The 16782-nt window shown below is 41.5% G+C and overlaps 1 protein-coding gene across 5 annotated transcripts in view; it reads left to right on the forward strand.

The window, feature by feature from the left end:
- The window catches only part of aopep (aminopeptidase O (putative)), a 214497-nt gene that overhangs the window by 13710 nt on the left and 184005 nt on the right, over positions 1 to 16782 (forward strand). For all 5 annotated transcript variants that reach the window (XR_011889537.1, XM_072281633.1, XM_072281634.1 and 2 more), the window contains exons 4-5: positions 10413 to 10572; positions 11961 to 12209. Coding sequence is in view for 4 of the 5 variants with exons in the window: in XM_072281633.1 (XP_072137734.1) it covers positions 10413 to 10572; positions 11961 to 12209 (409 nt within the window). In the remaining variant the exon portion in view is untranslated. The remainder of the gene's footprint in view (positions 1 to 10412; positions 10573 to 11960; positions 12210 to 16782) is intronic.

The raw sequence follows: 16782 nt of genomic DNA on the forward strand, positions 1-16782 counted from the left end.
GTTGATGGTTCAGCAGACTGAGGTGTTTAGAAGCAGGTAGGTATCAAAGGAGTTTGCCTTCCAGAACTGGGATGAGAAGAAATTTCTCAATCCAAAGAATACCGCGTGTCTGGAATTTTCTAGGTATGAGGTCACACTGTATAGTCATGGCCAAAACCGATAGGTTTTTACGTATTCAGATAATCAAGGAATATTGGATTAGTATAGGAAAGTGGCACTGAAATAATTATTCAGTCACATAGATTTGAATGGCTTTGTCCTGCTACTGTTTCTTACGTGAGCCATAACAACCTCAATTTAGCTGCTTCGAGAATGGCAGTTGTTTTCTGATTAGAAACCTGTATTCATTACAAAGCCTGTGACATTGAAAGCTTTAGCAGAAGGAGTTGAGCTTCTTGAGAGTTTTGACATAGTTTCATAAGGTATCATAATGTCCCACCCAACAGCAAGAAAAACTAATTAGAACCCATTCCCAAATGTGAAGGTACTCTTGCAGTGACTGTGAGATAATGTTAGATGTACTTTTACTAAAAGTTGTACCAATTTGCTGCAGTAGGCTGCCTTGTATTATCTGGGTACATTTTATTTAGTATCTTGTTGCGTCATTTTCTCGATCTTCACCATGTTCTATAAGTACCTGTGATATTCATCTTATGGCTTTCCTTTGTGGGCCTTGTTGTGCTGCTTTGACAAGTTCTTATGGATTTTTCTGTCGTAATCATTATGCCATTTCTGGCATGAAGAAAGTTGATCAAGTAGTTGAAACTTTCCATGAGCTGAAAACAAGAATACCATGTGATACATGAGGAAGAGAACAAGGAGCAGATTGTGTTGTTAACAAAGAACATTGTGACAATAATCACAATGAAACTGTTGGCAGCTTTGGCTGATTGTAACCTGGTGCTGCAATAGTATAGGTAGTTTATAATGGAAGAATGGTTGGCTCATGGCAAAAGTATGTTGCTCAATAAAACCATTTGGATCACAAACGCTTTGACAAATCTCCCTGACAGTGCCAAGACTGCTCATCATGAAACTGGAAATAATGGATTATTTCAGTCAAGTTTACTGATTGTGTGAGGATCTGTGTAGAGACAGGTTCTGGAGGAACAATAGTTTTACTTTTAGTGATACGCAGAAAGAAGGACATAGGAACTCAAGTCAGCTGATTAACACATTAAGTTGTCCATCAGTCGCCAAAGTCATAGTTGATTTGTGACTTCATACTTTGGCCTGTTCCTGTAGATGTTAATCCTTTTGGTTTACAAAAATCTATCCAACTTTGATTGAATATTTACAGATACCCCAGTATCAACTGCTGTTTGTGGAATGTAATTCTGGAGTTCTACCACTTCTTTAGTTTTATCTAGAAATATCTCATCCTGAAGAATAGTGTTGGAAATTGTTGATTACAGCTTGAGAAATACCAGTGTGTATTGCTTTTCCCTGAATATGTTGGCATTGCAACGTATCAAATGAGTTCTTCCTATTTATGTCAAATGGATCTTGTTTACCTTTCGAGTAAAAAAAAGTCATTCCATGTGTTGAGACTATAACAGGAACAGTTCTCTTCAGAGTGATGCTTTTGTGTTGTCTTGTAGCATAAACTACTGTGTATTCTCTGCCCTTAATATACCATTAAAATTGCTTAAACCCATCTGGAGATTAGAATTTTCGTTTGGACAATTTAATGTCTGAAGCAATAAGGATAGAAATAAAGGAAGTAATTAGCAGATCAGGCTGTATGTGAGGAAAGGAAAACAAGTTAATTTTACAAATAAAAACACTAATTCTTTCCACAGATGATGTCTAACCTCCTGTGTATTCCCAGCATAATTTATATTTTGGATTTCTGGTGTATCTGTCCCATTTTATTTTTGGCAACTTGTTATTAAGAGCGTATGTCAAGTAACTGAAGTGTTAGTGGGGATCAAGTGGTAGAAGGCTTTTAAAAGTGAGACAGGGTCAGCACTTTTCTGTTACAAGGGTTGAAGGATTAGGAAACACTGTTTGAGGAGGCATTTTGAGGTTCTGGTCAGGAAAAAGTAAGCATATGTCAGATATAAACAGCTGGAATCAAGGGAATTACTTAAGGGAAGTAGGAATACACAAGAGACGAATCCGGAGAGTAAACAGAGGACATGAGGTAGCTTTAGCAGATAAACTAAATGAGAATCCTATGAGATTCTGTAAGTGCATAAAAGCAAAAGGGTTACTAGGAGCAGAATAAGGCCCCTTAAGGATCAATGTGATTGTTTATGTGTGGAGCCGTAGTTGAAGGTTGAGGGCCTAAATGAATATTTCACGTCTGTATTTACTGTGGAGAATGGCCTGGAAGCTAGGGAGGTCAAGGAAAAGGATAGTAATCAGTTAATAAATAAGGTCCTTGGCTTATAATTAAATAATTAGGCATTGGAATAAAAATAATGAATGGTCAGTCCATGACCTCCTCTACTGTCACAATGAGGCCATGCTCAGGTTGGAGAAGCAACGCCTTGTATTCTGTCTGGGTGGCCTTCAACCTGATGGCGTGAACATTGACTTCTCAAACTTCTAGTAATAGCCCCCACCCTCCACCATTCCCCATCCCATTTTCCCTCTCTCACCTTATCTCGTTGCCTGTCCACCTCCTCTCTTTGTTGCTCCTCCCCATTTTTTTTCCTCCATGGTCTTCTGTCCTCTCCTATTAGATTTCTCCTTCCCCAGCCCTGTATCTCTTTCACCAATCAACTTCCCAGCTCTTTACTTCACCCCTCCTCTCGGTTTCAATCATCATCTGTGGTTCTTCCTCTCCTACCCCCACCTTCTCACTTTGACTCCTCTTTTTTTCTCCAGTCTTGTTGAAGGGTCTTGGCTTGAAGCGTCGACTGTACTCTTTTCCATAGATGCTGCCTGGCCTGCCGAGTTCCTCCAGCATTTCGTGTGTGTTGCAGTAATCATTCCTTGATGTTGTAATGTTGATTGAAATACATAATATAAATTGAAGGAGTGGTGTGTAAAGAATTTTACCTGCGCAGATCATCGAAGTATAAAATACAGGTTAAGTTCCCCTTATCTGAAATGCTTGGGGCTGAAAGTGTTTTGGATTTTGGAATGTATACTGAGATAGCTTACAATCACAATTATTTCTGACTGAATTTATCTACTACCAGTAAGCAATCTTTGTCTTATGCTTGTTCATCACATTACTTGTTACATACACCTGTTAGGGTGCATTCTCCAGTTACCTTAAAAGGTAACCGTAGCCTTCAGCCAGGAGCAGATGTCATCAGGTGGTTCCCAACCTTCACCGAGTGTTTCAACCCTTAACCATGACACTCTCCAGTTGGTGGGCTGGCAGTGGTGGCCAAATCACTGCCCATCTGCTCCTGGCTTCCAGCTACCCTCCTCTCGCCTACTCCAAATCCAACAAGAGGCTCGTTCTGCCTCTTCCACCATACTACGAGCTGCTTGTTTTTTGCTCCTTTCGTCTAGGCCCAGATCTGACAACAACCACCATGCTGATTTGGCTGGGAAACCTCTGCAGCCGATCTCCACAGGGGACAACCATGCCTGCCATCCCTTGTCTTTACACTCCTGCAGTAAGGGCTGGTACTTCAAGGCCTTTCTCTCGTGGGCCTCTTCCCATCCCTCCTCCCACGACACAGTCAACTCAACCAGAATTATTTTCTTGTCTTCAGTTGACCACAGTGCAATATCCGGGCGTAGGGTTGTGTGCACCACATCCGGGAACTGCAACCTCCTTCTCACATCGACCCTCATCTCCCAGGACCTGGCCGTTAGCAGCAGATTGGGCTTTAGTTGTTTGGTTATGAAAGGCCTAGCTCCCCCCTTTGATGAAGGTGATGGCCTTCCTCAAATTTGTGCCAGCCATCCTCTTCTTGCGTCTCTCCCGCTCCAGCAAGAGCCAGAAGCACCTTATCATGGTGCCACCTATACCGTCCATGAGTTAAAGCTATTTTACACCCGGACAGTATATGAGCTAGTGTCCCCTTTTGACCACAGAGCTTACAGTTCGGGTCCTCTCTCATCCCCCATGTGTACAGATGTAATGGTGAAGGAATGGTGTCATACATGGATCGCAAGAGGAAGGAAATACGGAAGGGCTCCAGTCTCCATAACCCTGCCCATGAGATCTTGCGCTTAGGCAGATCCCATTTTGTCCAAGCATCCTGGGACCCTTGTTCCACTGCCTTTGAAATCCACTTCTCTTCCTCACAGATCCGTACTTCTGCCTGTATCATGTCTCGCCTGTTCCTTATGCTTGTGTTTCCCCACTTCTGGAAGTGAACTGAGCTGCGGCCATGCTGCCCGACGCAGGGGTTGCTGATGATATCTCGCAGCTTCAGAGAACACACTGCCTCCTCCACAGCTGCGTTGGCTGCCCACTTGCGCCCAGGTCTGGTTGTAATGCCTGCTTGCTTTACCAAGACATCATTGGAATCTCTCAAGCTTAATAAAGCTCTGCATTTTGTCACCTTGAATTCCTCCACAACAGATGACAGGGGAAGCTGCAGTTGCCCAGAATGAATGTAGAGGCCCACTGAAGAGAAGCTTGGGGGAACTCCCAACCATCTCTGCAGGTGCTTGTTGGTTTTCCTCTCGATGCCCTCTACGACAGTCATGGGGAACTCATAAAGTGTGAAGAGCCAGAGAAGCCTGGGCAGAATGTCGTATTGGTACAGCCAGGTCTTGAATTTACCGGGAAGTCCGGATTTGTCGATCTTCTTCAGCCATTCGTCTGTCTGCTTCACAGCACTGGTGACATTGGCCCCATCTGTCAGTGACACATTAAACTACTTCCCCAAGCATTTTATCGGGTTATCTTCGATGGAAGGGATGACCTCACCTGAACCTGGAGGCTAAACTTGCTAGTAACTTTGCCCTTTCTGATCACCATGCACTTGGACTTCTTGGCCTTGAAGGACATCCTCTCCCAAGTGGCTACATTACCCAGGGTTTCCAATACCCATCTTGCTTGGACATGTGACACAGTTGTTATAGTGGTGATGTTGTCCATGAACCCTCGTAGAGCCGGCTGAACAATGCCTGACTCCAGTGTCGGGCCGCGGGTTACATCTTCTGCTGCTGATAACAGCAGGTTCATTCCTATAATAAATAGGGTGGGGGAGATGGTGCACCCTGTTGGAATCCCCTTCTGGAGGTCCTGCCAACTAGCTGTGAAATGAGCTGATGTAAATCTGAGTTTGAATCCTCCTAGGTAGCTGGTGATCATGTCTCGAATAGCCACTGGGATGTAGTAGTGGTCGAGTCCTTCTAGGATGAGGTCATGTGGAATAGACCTTTGGGCGTTCGCGAGGTCTAACCAGACAACTGTTAGGTCGCCTTTTTTCTGCTTGGCCTCATGGATAAAAATGGCTTATCATTGAGGTGTGTTCCAGACACCCCGAAAAGCCTGGAATACCGCCTTTCTGGATGGATGTGTTGATATAGCAGTTCTGCGTCATGTAAGAAGTCAGCCTTCTTGCGAGCACAGAAAAGAAAATCTTACATTCCACATCCAGGAGAGAAATTGTCCTAAACTGGGCAATTGTGGAAGAAACCTCTTCCTTTGGAATAAAGTATCCCTCTGCCAATTTCCAACTTGATGGAATAGTACCTTTGGCCCAGATCTTTCTCATGACCTTCTACAGCCTCCAAAGAAGTTTTGGGCATTTCTTATACACCTTATAAGGTATGCCGCTTGGGCCTGGGGCAGCTGATGCTTTAGCTTTCCGGATGATGTCCTGGATTTCCTGCCATGTGGGCTCCTTCACATTCAGCTCAATTGATGGATTTTCCAGTCTACGCACAGCCCAATTGGTTCCTAGTCCCTGACCCCTCCGTGGGTCGCTGTGTGCCTCCCGCAGGAGCTCCTCTACCTCTGGCTTCGAGTATACCAGATTTTTGTTGGCTGAGAAGAGTCCTGATGAAGCTAAATGGATCTCTCACAAACTGCGCTCGCCTTTTCTCTTTCTTCCTTCTTTGCTATTGCAGATGTTCCGCCCTCCGGAGTTTGCACAGCTTTTCCTGCAGCATACTGGTTAAGTCCTTGATACCTTCTTTTTCGGCCGGTGAGCTGGTTTTAAACCTCTTGTTGAGTGCCTTTAATTCGCCTCTCAAGCGACAAATCTCTGTTTCCCTCCTATTTGGTTGTCGCGGTAACTCCGACTGGCCTTTCCACTCCGTTGGGCCAAGTCGTTCCTTAGCTAGATTGTACGCTATGGCTGTGAGTGAGTCGATCTTTCTGTGTACTGGACCTGCTAAGGCAACTTCCAGGATGCCATCTAGATCATCATCGAACTGCATCCAGGCGACATTGTCTGATGATCTAGGCCATTTGATCCTGTCTTTCCTTGACAAATGGATTGGGGTAGCCGAAGAGGAACCCACTAGGTCTGTTGTTCGGTGCTGAGGCAACTCAAGTGCGGAGAGATCTTCAGCTCTGTGGAGTGCTTCCTGGCTGGAATTCCCCTTCGTCTCACCGGACACTAACTCTGTGCGCTGCACTTGGGTCACCATTGATCCACATCTAGACTTGCTCTGGGGTATCTTGAGCCCTCTGATGTTTTTGCAGACTTTCCCGCAACGACACCTTACAGTGAGTTTCTCTCCAGTCAGTGTTGTTTGCTTTAGCTTCCTTGTAGTCGTGTTTCCTGTCCTGGCCGTTGCTGGTATGACCGTCCTGTTGAGTCTGTCATCCTCCTCCCCCTTCTCGGGAGTCTCTGGGGGTATTGCTCTTCGTGTCTATTCGTAGCCTTGTGATCCCATGCCAGTCTTTCCTGGAGGTCAGCTGTCTCTCCAGCGTCACCAACCTTCCTCGGTTGCCATCCAGTCTTTCCTGGAAGCCACTGGTACAAACCAGAGATTACTTGTTACACACACCTGTTAGAGTGCATTCTCCAGTTACCTTGTACTTAACAGAAAAAAATCTTACGTATCGTTAATATGATGAAAATATATAATGTGTCCAGGGTAATAAAAGCAGCACAACAGCATCAGGAGAGAATACCTGAATCAGCTTATGAACAACACAAACAATGGCAGGCTTTCAGTCTCCACCTACAATGCCGTGTTTTGATTGGAAGGTTACAGTACACTGCATCCTTGAGCCTGGATGAGTATGACACAGTTGTCACTGACTTCATTAAAACCTGTGTAGATGAGTGTGTGTCAATGAAAACTTACTGTACATTTCCAAACCAAAAGCTGTGGATGAACCAGGAGGTTCCTAGTCTGCTGAGGGCTAGCGCATTTAAGTCTAGCGACTTGGGTCTGTACAAGAAAACCAGGTATGACTTGCGGAGAGCTATTTCAAGAGCTAAGAAACAGTCCTGAGAGAGGTTAGAGGGGATGTCGGATGCACACCAACTCTGGCATTACTTCATACAAGGCAAAACCCAACATCATGAATCACAGTGAAGCAGTGCCTCACTTCCAGATGAACTCAATGTCATCTATGCTCATTTTGAGGTGGAGAACAAAACTACAGCTATGAGCATGCTGTGGCCCTGTGACCTCTGTCTTGGAGGCCTACGTCAGGCTGTCTTTCAGGAGGGTGAGCCCTTGCAAGGCAGCAGGCTGTGATGGAGTACCTGGTAAGGCTCTGAAAACTTGTGCCAACCAACTGGCGGCGGTATTCAAAGACATTCTTAATCTTTCATTGCTACAGTTGGAAGTTCCCACCTGCTTCAAAAGGGCAATAATTATACCAGGGACCGGGAAGAGCAGTGTAAGCTGCCTTAATGACTGTCATCCAGTAGCACTCAGGTCTACAGTCATGAAATGCTTTGAGAGGTTGGTATAGCTAGAATCAACTCCTGCCTCAGTAAGGACCTTGATCTTCTGGAAGTTGCCTATCATCACAATAGGTTAATGGTAGGCACGATCTCAATGGGTCTCCATGAAGCCTTGGATCACCTGGACAGCACAAATACCTATGTCAGGGTGCTGTTTATTGACTATAGCTCAGTGTTCAACACAATCATTCCTACAGTCCTGATCGAAAGGCTACAGAACCTGGGCCTCTGTACGTTCCCCTGCAATTGGATCATCAACTTCCTAACCAGAAGACCATCATCTGTGGGATTGGAAATAACATCTCCACCTCTCTGACAATCAGTGGGATGTGTGCCTTGCCCACTGCTCTCCTTTCTATACTCATGACTGTGTGGCTAGACATAGCTCAAATGCCATTCAGAAACTTGCTGATGATACAGCCATTATTGGCAGAATCTCAGAAGGTGATGAGAGGGCATACAGGAACAAGATATACCAGCTGGTTGAGTGGTGTCAATGCAACAACCTAGCACTCAACGTCAGCAAGACCAAAGAGCTGATTGTGGATTTCAGAAAGAGTAAGATGAGGGAACACAAACGAATCCTCATAGAGGGATCAGAAGCAGAGAGATTGTGCGATCTCAAGTTCCTGGGTGTCAATATCTCTGACAACCTAACCTGGTTGGAACATATTGATGCAGCTATAAAGAAGACTAGACAGTGGCTATTTTTCATTAGGAGTTTGAGGAGATTTGCGTTGTCAACTAAAACACTCAAAAACTTGTACAGATGTACTGTGGAGAGTACTCTGACCGGCTGTATCACCGTGTGGTATGGGGGCGCTACTGCACAGGATCGAAGTAAGTTGCTGAAAGTTGTAAAGTTAGTCAGCTCCATCATGGGTACTAGCATCTGTAGTATCCAAGAAATCTTCAAAGAGCGGTGCCTCAGGAAGGACCATCATCAAGGACCCCCACCACTCAGGATATGCCCTCTTCTCATTGCTACAGGTAGGAAAGAGGTACAGAAGCCTGAAGACAAACACTCAGTGACTCAGGGACGTCTTATCCCTTTCTGTCATCTGATTCCTAAATGGACATTGAACCCATAAACACTACCTCACTACCTATTCATTTATTTCTGTTTTTGGACTACTTATTGTAAAATAACTATTTAATGTACATATATATTACATTGAAATATATATGTGTATACACACACACACACAATGTAATTCAGTTCTTTTTTCTATATTTGTCATGTATTGCATTGTACTGCTGCCACAAAACTAACAAATTTTACGACATATGCCAGTGATTCTGATTTGTAAAGTTGTACATAAGGTATAAAAGCAATCAGCATTGTAGGTTTGTTCTGGTGTTAGATTTTCACCAGCGATAATCATGGCAAACTCATCAATTAATTTATCTGCTGTTTTGTGATCAGCAGATGCTTTATCATCACAAATATTTAAAAATTTTAAATCGTGCCTTTTGTTAAATTTCTGCAGCCAACCTGCTGAATATTCACAATTTCCTTCAATTTTCAGTTTGTCATGATAGATCTTTGCCTGTTTCATGATCAACATACTGTTAAGTGGCATATGTTCTCCCTGATGCTGACAAATCCACTCTTTCAATGCATGATGGGATCTTCATTTTTCGCTCTATGCAGTGTACTTCTATTTTTCATTAACTCCTGTTCATTACAACCGTGAGGTCACTTCTCAGAACTGTCTGTGGAGTTTTCCATCTGTAATGTCATGTCAGTGCTCAACAAAACCTCAAATTTTGGAGGTTTTTGGATTTTGGATATTTGAATAATGGGTACTCAACTTGTATTGCAAAATCTGTATGGGATAATATAGAGGCAAGCACTACATCCAACAATAACAAAATATCAATTAAGCACCTGGGACATTCTTGAAAGGTAGTGGATTTGGCCCAATACATCACAGGTAAAGCCTGCCCAACCATTGACCACATCTACATGAAACGCTATCATAAGAAAGCAGTATCCATCATCAGAGATCCCAGACCACCCAGGTCATGCTGTATTCTCACTGCTACCATCAGATAGAAGGTACAAGAGCCTCAGGACTCACACCACCAGGTTCAGGAACAGTTACTACCCCCCACCTATCGCTTGCCCCATCATTGAAATGTTCCTACAACCAACAATCTCACTTTAAGGACTCTTTTATCTCATGTTCTCATTATTTTTAGTTATTTATTTATATTTGCATTTGCAGTTTCTTGTCTTCTGCACTCTGGTTGATCTTCAATTGATCCTGTTACAGTTACTATTCTATAGATTTGCTGAGTACACCCACAGGAAAATGAATCTTAGGGTTGTATATGTTGACTTATAAGTACTTTGATAATTAAATTTACTTTGAACTTCGAACCTTATTCTAGCTTTATGTTCCTATATTTCTAGCTGTGTCTTTAATGTAAGATTATTCTTGGTCTTAGAAGGAAAACTGGAGTTAAATTGTGATGGAAATGAGTTGAGTGTAATATTTGTTGGTTCGATACAGTATATTTTTTGGCATTTTTTAGTGAAATAGTAAAATAAAATTGCGAAAGCTTTGGACATTATCAAACACTGAAGTTGCATTTTTTTCATTCTAGCTTTCTCAAAATGGTTCTATTATGTGACCATGCCAATGCCAGCATCTACTTTCACTCTTGCTGTTGGATTCTGGCTTGAAGTTAAACATGAACACACCTTTGAATCCCACTTGCAAAGTCCATTTTCCTCATCTTCAAACTTTATAAATAAAAACTCCAGGTTTGTATTTTAGTTTCCTACAATTAAATTACACTCAAGTCTCTTTAATGGAAAATATGGGATACTTCCTTCATATATTGCTTAGATATCAACATGAGTATTGTGCTATATTGTTAGGGAAAGGAAATTTGGTTGTGGCAGTAGTTTACACCTTTTTAACTAAGAACTCAAAATTGATTAGTTAGGGCGAGGTATGAATTTGAAAGAAAAAGTGCCATGATCTTCACTTCTATTGCTATTCTTCATTCCTTCTCAATGCTTTTCTCATACTTCTCAGGACCCTGAACACAACATCTCAAAATTCTGAGTTATCCGCTCTCGCAACTCTATATTTGAACCCTTTCATTGTGAATTCTGAGCTACCCAAAATCCAGTTACAGATTGAAATTTTGTTTATAGTGATTGTTGTTAATCTCAAGTGATTAACACAGTAAAACATGCTCCCCTGTTTCATAAGCTCTCCTTTGTTGTCTACCTCCATAATGTTGCTTTTATGTGTTTCCAACATAACCATGCATTTTCACCACAACTTTCTGTGATTCATGTAGATTTTCTTGTCCTTTGGTTGTGGGCATAGCTGGCAAGGTTTTATTATCCATCCTTGTTTGCACCTTGAATTGAGTGATTGGATAGCCATTTCTGAAGGCAGTTAAGAATCAACCATGTTCATGGGACTAGTGTCATGTAAGGACCAGGGTAAGAATGGAAGATATCCTTCCGTGAAAGACATAATTCAAAAAGTTAAGTTTTTACACCAGTACGGTAAATTCATGAACACCATTACGATTGCTCACTTTTTATTCCAAATTGATTTAGTTTAAACTCTCCATTTGCCAAGATGGTTTTAGTACAAAATCTATGGGTACAAGTACAGCAGCTAACCCCTTTTCACTGTAATTCCACTTAGTTGAACACAAATTTTCATTATGTGTTTCCGTTCTCTTTTCATTTTGTATATTGGTCCTGGTTGACATTGCCCAGAGGCATGCAGTGTTTTTCCATTTGCTTGTCCACACCTGTGGTCTTCATGATTAGCAGCTCAGCTGTCTCTCCAACATAAGAATTTTCTCCACTGCATACTTGGGAATTCAAGGCAATTGTCTCAGGCCTCATCCTGAACTCTGCATCCTGCTACTTCTTTCGGTCCCCTTCCTCAAAGTATGCTCAGGCTTCAGTGGTCAGTATAAATCTTTTGTGTGATGTTTAATCTGGAGCGGACTTTAAAACCCTATGCCTCACTTTGTTGATTTCCTTTGTGAGTAATTTGACTGTCCTACAACTGATTTTCAGTGCTATTATTCAGCTTCTGAATAATTTAAAAATATTATTTAGTATTATTTCTTTTTGAATATTATCATGTCATCTTGCATCCTCTTTTTTATTTCTAGTGTTTCCGTGACAACCTGTGATCATCCAGCCTATCCATGTCGTTTCCAAAATCCTCTTGCCCAAGTCCAGGATTGTATTCCTCACCGAGTCTTTGCTCCGGATAGTCTGAAATTAAGAAGCCAGGAGTTTCTGCTTCCTCTGTTAGCTCAGTGCCTTTCTGCGGCTTGTTGTATTCTCGGCACTCATCCTTTCTGCAGGGTCGATGTACTGGTTGTTCCTGCTGGTTTTTCTAGTCTGGGAATGGCTAGGTAAGTTTATTTCTGCCATAACCTAATTGCTGTTAAGTTAAGGCTCTCTGCTTTTTATTTTTGTCTTAAAAATTGAATTTAAATTATTTATATTGAATGCCATCTCCAAGGCAAATTTCAGCTCATAATTGATGGTTTTTTATTTAAAAATTCATAAAGCACTTCCGATATTACACAAATTTTTGGATAAGGAATTCTACAAGGTTTATCATATTTGCTTTCAATTCAATCATGAGAGTATCCCTGAGTGTGTTCAATGAAATTTGATGAGTTCCAATAATAACTTGAAGTAAATTGGTTTATTGTTCTCATATGTATCGAGGTACGATTAAAAGCTTTGTTCTGCATGCCATTTATACAAATCTTTTCATCACATCAGTGCATTGAGGTAGTACACAGGTAAAACAATATTGGGATGCAGATTAAAGTCATAGTTATAGAGAAAATGTAATGCAGGTATGCAATTATGTTCAAGGCCATAATGAGGTAGATTGTGAGGTCATGAATCCACCTTATCGTACAAAGGCACCGTCCGGTAGTTTTATAACAGCAGGATAGAAGCTGTCCTTGAAACTGGTGGCATGTGCTTTCAGGCTTCTGTATCTGCTGCCCATTGGGAGGAGGGAGAAGAGAGAAATAAACAGTTTTCGTGTGATATTAAGAATGTGTTGCAATCATTCCAATAAGCTATTTACTTAATGGCTTTTTTAAAATCTAATTATAATTGATCTATTAGTGCTTAATGTGGAGATTTAGTGGAAAGTGGTAAAAGAATGCTGCAAACAGGAAGAGCTTTTTGTGTAAAAATATGATAGCTTTTATCATTAGTCACAGCAGCTCTTTTATATGAGCATTTTGCATTCAAAAATTTATTTCTTAACTTGCACATCACATTTTCAAAGCTGGTCAGTTATATCTAACCATTGACAAAGAATGATTAAGGCTCTTTCAGAGAACAATGCCACCATCTTCTCTCTTTTCCTCTTTTTAAATGCCAGCAATTTTTCATTTGCTTTTGTTTCAGAATTTTATTCTGTCCCCAGATATCAATTACTGTTTCAAGTGTTTGTTGCCTTTGGTTAACAGGAAATTGAAGATAACTTAAGTGGGAAGGTAAGGTAATTAGTGCACTGTTCTCAAATCTTCCATCCAGTGGATTAAAGATCAAGTTTTTAACACATTCAGTTATCCTGTGGTCTACACAAGAATACTACATGAAATTCACAGAACACATTTTCTGACTGTTTGGCAGTGGATTGCCCAGATTTATCAATCTGAATGTCACTTAATGGTGCTCCTACACAAAATAGGAGTGATTTGTGACATTACAGCAGTGGCTGAGAAGTGCTCTAGGATGAATGGAAAGCAGTTCAGTTCTTGAAAAACCTATCCAATTACTTTACTAACTATTTGTGTACTTCACTTCATACCTGTCCATCATCTCCTTCTGATGTTCCTCCCCCTTCCCTTTCTTCCGTGGTCTTCTGTCAGATTCTTTCCTGTCAGATTCTTTCCTATCAGATTCCCCCTTCTCTCTTTATCCCTTTCACCAATCAACTTCCCAGCTCTTCACTTCACCTCCTCCCCTCTCATGTTTCACCTATCACTCGCCACCTCGTACTTCTTCCTCACCCCTCCCCACCTTCTTAGTCTGACTCCTTCTCCCTTCCTTTCTGGCCCTGATGAAGGGTCTCGGCCCGAAACATTGACTGTACTCTTTTCCATAGATGCTTCCTGGCCTGCTGAGTTCCTCCAGCATTTTGTGTGTGTTGCTTGGATTTCCAGCATCTGAAGATTTTCTCCTGTTTGTGAAACTATTTGTATATGTTTTTCCAGTCTTTATTTTCTTTTCGGCTATTATTTTGTTGTCCTGGAGTGATAGGTCAGATTTAGAATTGTACTGTTGCTCTGTCCCAGGGCTGCAGCAATATGGTCAAAATGCATGTCTCGACTTAGGATAATTATTGCTGAAGTTATAGAAAGTATTTCTGAAGGCTGTAGAAGGCCGAGAGTACCCACCCTACGCCCAAACCCAGTTTTATTTATGTGGCTGAGGTCAGTATGTAGGTGTAGTACACCCTTTTCCCTTTGCTTTGAACACAATGACATTATTCTTTTGTTGTAGTAGGATTTAGTTATAACTGTGGAGTTTAGCTGTTGGTGCTGAGTTAAAAGTTTATTGGTCAATCTCCGTACTAGAATTTAAATGTGTAAACTTGGCTGACCCTTGAGATTCACTTAATGGTTTGGCTCTATTCAGATCTTACTGAATTTTCTGATGTTTAAACATTATTCCCAACACAGAAAGGTTGACTTGGCTCACTTGCAATTAATGTATTTAACCTAGAAACTAGAGACACTGTCTCCCATGGAACAATCTTAGATTCCGAATCAGGTTTAATATCACTGGCATATATCATGAAATTTGTTGTACTGCAGCAGTAGTACATTGCAATACAGAATAATAAAAAGCAACTACAAATTACAATAGGAAGAATTTATGTAAAAATAAATAAGTAAGTAGTGCAAAAAGAGAGAGAAAAAATAGTGTTCATGGGTTCATTGTCCATTCAGAAATCTGATGGCAGAGGGGAAGAAGCTGTTCCTGAATCTTTGATTGTGTACCGTCAGGCTCCTGTACCACCTCCTTCATGGTAGCAATGAGAAGAAGATATGTTCTGGATGGTGGGAGTCCTTGATGATGGATGCCACCATTTTGAGACATTGTCTTTTGAAGATGCCCTCCATGCTGGGGAGGCTGGTGCCCATGATGGAGCTGGCTGAGTTAACAACTTTCTGCAGCTTTTTCCAATCCTGTGCTGAGGCCCCTCCATACCAGATGGTGATGCAGCCAGTTAGAATGCTCTCCACAGTACATCTGTAGAAATTTGTGAGTCTTTGAAGACAGATCAAATCTCCCCAGGCTCCTAATGAAATGTAGCTGTTATCGTGTCTTCTTTGTCATTACGTCAATATGAAGAGCCCAGGATAGTTCCTCAGATGCTGACACCCAGGAACTTGAAACTACTCACCATTTCCACTGATAATCCCTCAATGAAGGCTGGTGTGTGCTTCCTTGACTTCCCTTTCCTGAAATCCGCAGTCAATTCCTTGGTCTTACTGATGTTGAGTGCAAGGTTGTTGTTACAACACCACTCAACCAGCTGATCAATCTTGCTCCTGTACCTCATCACCACCTGAAATTCTGACAACAATAGTTGTGTCATCAGCAAATTTGTAGATGGCATGTGCCTAGTCACACAGTCGTGGGTATAGAGAGAGCAGAACAGTGGGCTAAGCACACTTCCCTGAGGTGCGTCAGTGTTGATTGTCAGCAAGGAGGAGGTGTTATTTCCAATCCACATTAACTATTGTCTCCTGGTGAGGAAGTCAAGGATCCAGTTAGGTAAATTGCAACGGGTCCAGGTTCTTGCATAGGCAAGAAGTGATATTGGCCATGACCAAACTCTCAAAGCAATTTGTCACAGTAGGTGTGAGTGCAGTCGGGTGATAGTCACTGGGGCAGCTCACTCTGCTGTGCCTGGGTACAGGTATGATTGTCATGCTTTGAAGCAGGTGGGAACATCTGACTGCAGCAATGAGGTTGAAGATATCTTTGAACACTCCTGCCAATTGGTTGGCGCAGGTTTTCAGTGTCCTACCAGGTACATTATCAGGGCCTGATACCTTGCGAGGGTTCACCCTCTTGAAAGACGTACGACATTGCCTTCAAAACAGAGGTCACAAGGTTACCAGGTGCTGCAGGTGTGGTTTTCTTCTCCCTTTCAAACTGTGCGTAAAAGGAGTTGAGCTCATCTGGGAGTGATGCATCACAGCCATTCATGATTTTAGGTTTCACTTTGTAAGAAGTAATGCCCTGCAAACACTGCTAGAGCTGACGTGCATCCAATTACATCTCTAACTTTAATTTGGAGTTGCCGTTTCACTCTTAAAATAACCTTCTATAGGACAGAACTCGCCCTCAGCAAACTTCGAATCCCCTGGTTTATCCATCGTTTTTATTTTGCATATGTTCACAATGTTTTTGAAGGCACGTAGTTATTCACACAGGCCATGATGAAGTCAGACTGATGTATTCATTGTTTTGCTTTTAAATCTTTTTATTAATTTTCCAAAATTATAAACAGAATAACAGTATTGATACAGAGAAATTGGAATAATCTTATTATTGATAAACATGTACAAAAAAGACTTCAAATAATACAGGTGTAATAGACTTCTAAACTCTTCATGTAACTAATCATAAAGAAAAAGGAAATGAAAAGAAAAAAAATGCAAAGAACCCCCCCCCCCCAAAAAACAAAAGCAAAACTAAATACTAAACCCGAAAATAAAGCAAACGGAACAAAACAAGGCTAGACCAATATCTTAAATCGAAAACATTCAATAATGTCATCAACTCAGCTCCTCTATTCAAATATTTTAAGTTAATAAGAAGGATTCGGAAAAAGTCAAATTACATCATATGAAAATGTTGAATAAATGGGTTCCAAGTCTCTTCAAATTTAACCGAAGGATCAAAAATTTCACTTCTAATTTTTTCTAAATTTAA

The sequence above is a fragment of the Mobula birostris genome, chromosome 17 (genome assembly GCF_030028105.1).
Source record: "Mobula birostris isolate sMobBir1 chromosome 17, sMobBir1.hap1, whole genome shotgun sequence".
Classification (NCBI taxonomy): Eukaryota; Metazoa; Chordata; class Chondrichthyes; order Myliobatiformes; family Myliobatidae; genus Mobula; species Mobula birostris.